The following is a 3,454-nucleotide window of genomic DNA, read 5'->3' as shown; positions in this document are numbered from 1 at the left end:
AAAATAGTAATATATTCCCTCCGTCCTATTTTGTTTGTCCTGTTTGAAAAGTCAAAATTTTTAAGGGAACATCATTTATTGTCTTGTCTATCTTTTAAAAATATATAAGTTTCCAAAACTACCCTTAAATAAATTTATCAAAAAATTAAATTATTAATAAAATATGGGTATAATAGGAACATTAGTAAATTAATGATTTTTATTTTTAGAAACAGGATAATATTTTGAAACATCCCAAAATAGAATAAAGAACAAACAAAGTGAAATAAAAAGAGTAACTTTTTAGTACCACCCATACGAATAGTCATACTGTGAAGGTAATAATATTTCTTTCACGGGATCCTAGTTTGCCAAGCAATGACAACTCATTTAGAAGCAAGTATTTTACTGGTAATAAAATACAAATTTGACACATCACATTTGTCAAATCTGTATTTTATTGAAATCAGGTTTAAAATGACCAACAATATGCGTCACAAAAACCCATAAGAATATTTTTATAATATTTTTTTCATAATTCATTTAAAGTAATATTATGTTTCATAATATTTTTTTTTCCACAATATATGAAGGTAATCAATTGTAATTGTAATATTATTAAAGAAGAGTTGTGATTGTAATAATATTGTCTAAGAGATGTTGCTAATACCAATTTTATTATATCCCAACCATTTTAAGCTACTTTACAATTGTGAAAATATTTTATATTTTAAAAGTTTAAACTTCCTCATTCATTTATAATGCATCATCTCCATCATTATTGAAACATCACACTGTCATACTTGTCAATCTATACGTCATTGAAATCGACATAAATGTGTAATAACAAAGGGTGATTAACTCATATATATATATATATATATATATATATAGAGAGGCACACACTAGCCTCATCTACACAAGCAAATAAACTTATTTTATTTTATTTTATTTTATTTTTATTTTTTGGGTTTACACATTTTACTCATAACAGTTTTATTTTATTTTTTGTTTGAAGAAGAAGTTATATTAGTATATGATTACTAATGTGAGAGAGAAACGTGGAGGTGAGAAAAAAACAGTTTAGTGATAAAAAAGAAATGGTACGTTTGTGGGGGAAAAAAAAGCAGTTTTTTTTTTTTTTTTTTTTTTTTTTTTTTTTTTTTTTTTTTTCAAAAAGAAGAAGTTATATTAGTACTTGACAACTAACATGGGAGAGAAATGTGGAGGTTGATTTTATTTTTTAATTTAGCTAAAAATTATGAGTTTTTAGATTACTAATCTTATATATATATATACACACATACTACTATTTAAGGAGTTTCTCCTATTTGAGATCCTCATGAGGTTGGGTGTGTTACAAAGTTTAATTATTATCATTCATTTACAAAATTGAAGGGATTTTTTGGGGTACTATTTTGTCAAGTATAATTTATGGTATTGTCCTCTCTTTTTTTGGTTAAGTGATAAGACCATGGGCTTATGATATTCAACATTAACAGTAAGTTTTGAACCTTAAATTTGTGAAAGGTGAATATGATGATACACATGATTTCACAACCAAAAAAATCATGTCAATTTGGAACTCTTTTGATGTAAACAAGTGTAGTTTCTTCCTTTGCGATAGCATGTGTCCTAGAATCACATCACTGGTAGGAACATTTCATTCTCTACTCTAAAAAAGTGAATATCGGATGTAATGGATGGTTGAGTGCATTTTGCATTAGATTTTAAGGAGTAGTGGAGTAAGTGATCAGTTACATTGCTTTTGCCTTTACAGTTTACAGGAATTTTCTTCTCTTTGGAATAGGGATGAAACCTAGCCAAATTTCTAGAAGCCGGGCTCATATTCTAAGCAATTTCATATTTTGAACTTTAATACAAGTTGATCTTAAGTCCTGGAAAATATTATAACAAAATGCTGCTCGTCATAATCTGTTAGTAACTTATTAGTACCACCATGACTTGACCTTGCAAATATTTGAGTACTTATTTTAGTGATCAATAGTGTTGAAATCATGATTTACGGATATTTCTTGGGCCAACAAGTTTCATTACTAATAGCTTGGAAATCATTATTTATGTATTATTATTTTGTGCTGCAATGCAGAGCTCTGCACCTAATTAAATGTCAAAGATGTTTAAATTGTTCAAACTTGGAAATTAAATTTTTTGTTTGGATTTCCTAAGAGAAATAAATGCACTCACAATTTGTAAGCAATACAATGATTCATTCTCATTATATATATTTATTGAAAAAATCACACATTATTCACTTCCAAAATTTTCAACTTGAACTTCACAAGGTAGCAGATAATGACAACCACAAACTTCTTTATTAGCAAACCAAAGAACAAATTTTGACTTGACAAAAATAGAAAAAGAAAAAGCCGCAACCTGAACTGCCAATGGGACACACCAATATAAACACAAGGTTTACTTGTAGAGATCAGGGTGTGCCACGAGGTAGGCCTCAACAGCCTTGAAAAGTCCAGTGGCCTTTTCTATAGCAGCCTGGATATGTTCCTCCTTGAGCTGAAAGTCACCCTTTGGCTGGTACTTGGTGGTGCTCTTCATGATGGATCCTCCATCAGGGCTTGCCACACACTTGATCTCAGTAGAAACACTTTCCATGTCAGTCAAAGCATCACCTTCAATCACACTAAAGCTATATGTACAGTTTTCAGGGTCAAGCGAATCAATCCTGTGCTTTGCATATTTGAATTTGCTGGCTGCAAAATATAGACAAGATTTGTTACTTTTTTACTACCATCTGCCAAGAAACCCCAAAATAATAATAATAATAATAATAATAATAATAATAATCTAATATCTTGTTTGTAGTTTTGGACTTGTTTACATCTTGTGGTCACATATAGTAATTTTCTTTGTATATTTCACTCAAATGTACTTCTAAATACCATCAAATTACATCTTAGATATTAATATTGAAGCTGACCTTCGCCAAAGGTAATCTTCTTGATGGTTCCAGGTCCTCCATTTCCTTCAATTATTTCAGTGGACTTAATGGCCTGTGGTAGAACCTTTTGGATGAGGTTGTCAGAATCAAGGATAAAGGCCTTGAAAAGCCTAGCTGGGGGAATAACTGAGGTTTCCTGAGATTCATGAGTGAAGACACCCATGATGACTTAAAAGAATTTTGTAGTGATTAAAGGAAAAATGTGAACTATAAGGAGCGTTTTGATGAGCTTTGAAGATGAGAGAGATGTGAGTACTGAAGGAGTAGAGGGTAGCTTTTATAGAGTGATAAGGAGGCTCAAGGTTACCTGGCATGAAAGTTTCAACATATCAGTCACAATGGATCACGTCAACAGTTATAAAAACAATTGTGAAATTTTCCGCATTTCTAGATTTATTTTAGGTATAGTTTGGAGGAAAACTAGTTGTACCATAACTCTTGTGATAATCCTGGAGGAGTTAGTAGTGGAGCACCTGGAATACGAAAGCATAGGCG

At 30.6% G+C, this 3,454-nt stretch overlaps 1 protein-coding gene across 1 annotated transcript; it reads right to left on the bottom strand.

The window, feature by feature from the left end:
* Positions 1–2,189: 2,189 nt before the first annotated feature.
* LOC126688971 (major allergen Pru ar 1-like) lies at positions 2,190–3,454 on the bottom strand. Its single transcript, XM_050383929.1, has 2 exons — positions 2,939–3,454; positions 2,190–2,711 (listed from the first exon to the last, which is right to left on the bottom strand). Exons 1-2 carry the CDS (start codon positions 3,120–3,122, stop codon positions 2,416–2,418), a joined length of 480 nt encoding a protein of 159 aa, XP_050239886.1. The 5' UTR covers positions 3,123–3,454; the 3' UTR covers positions 2,190–2,415.

This window comes from Quercus robur, chromosome 6 (genome assembly GCF_932294415.1).
Source record: "Quercus robur chromosome 6, dhQueRobu3.1, whole genome shotgun sequence".
Taxonomy (NCBI): Eukaryota; Viridiplantae; Streptophyta; class Magnoliopsida; order Fagales; family Fagaceae; genus Quercus; species Quercus robur.
The sequence above is the reverse complement of the archived record's forward strand: the minus strand, read 5'-3'. Positions and strand labels throughout refer to the sequence as shown.

What these genes read in the sequence shown, in the direction of transcription:
- LOC126688971 (XM_050383929.1), bottom strand. Translation starts at nt 3,122, where the DNA reads ATGGGTGTCTTCACTCATGAATCTCAGGAAACCTCAGTTATTCCCCCA. An exon ending in GAAGATTACCTTTGGCGAAG is followed by an intron (nt 2,712 to 2,938) that starts GTCAGCTTCAAT and finishes TATATTTTGCAG; the next exon opens with CCAGCAAATTCAAATATGCA.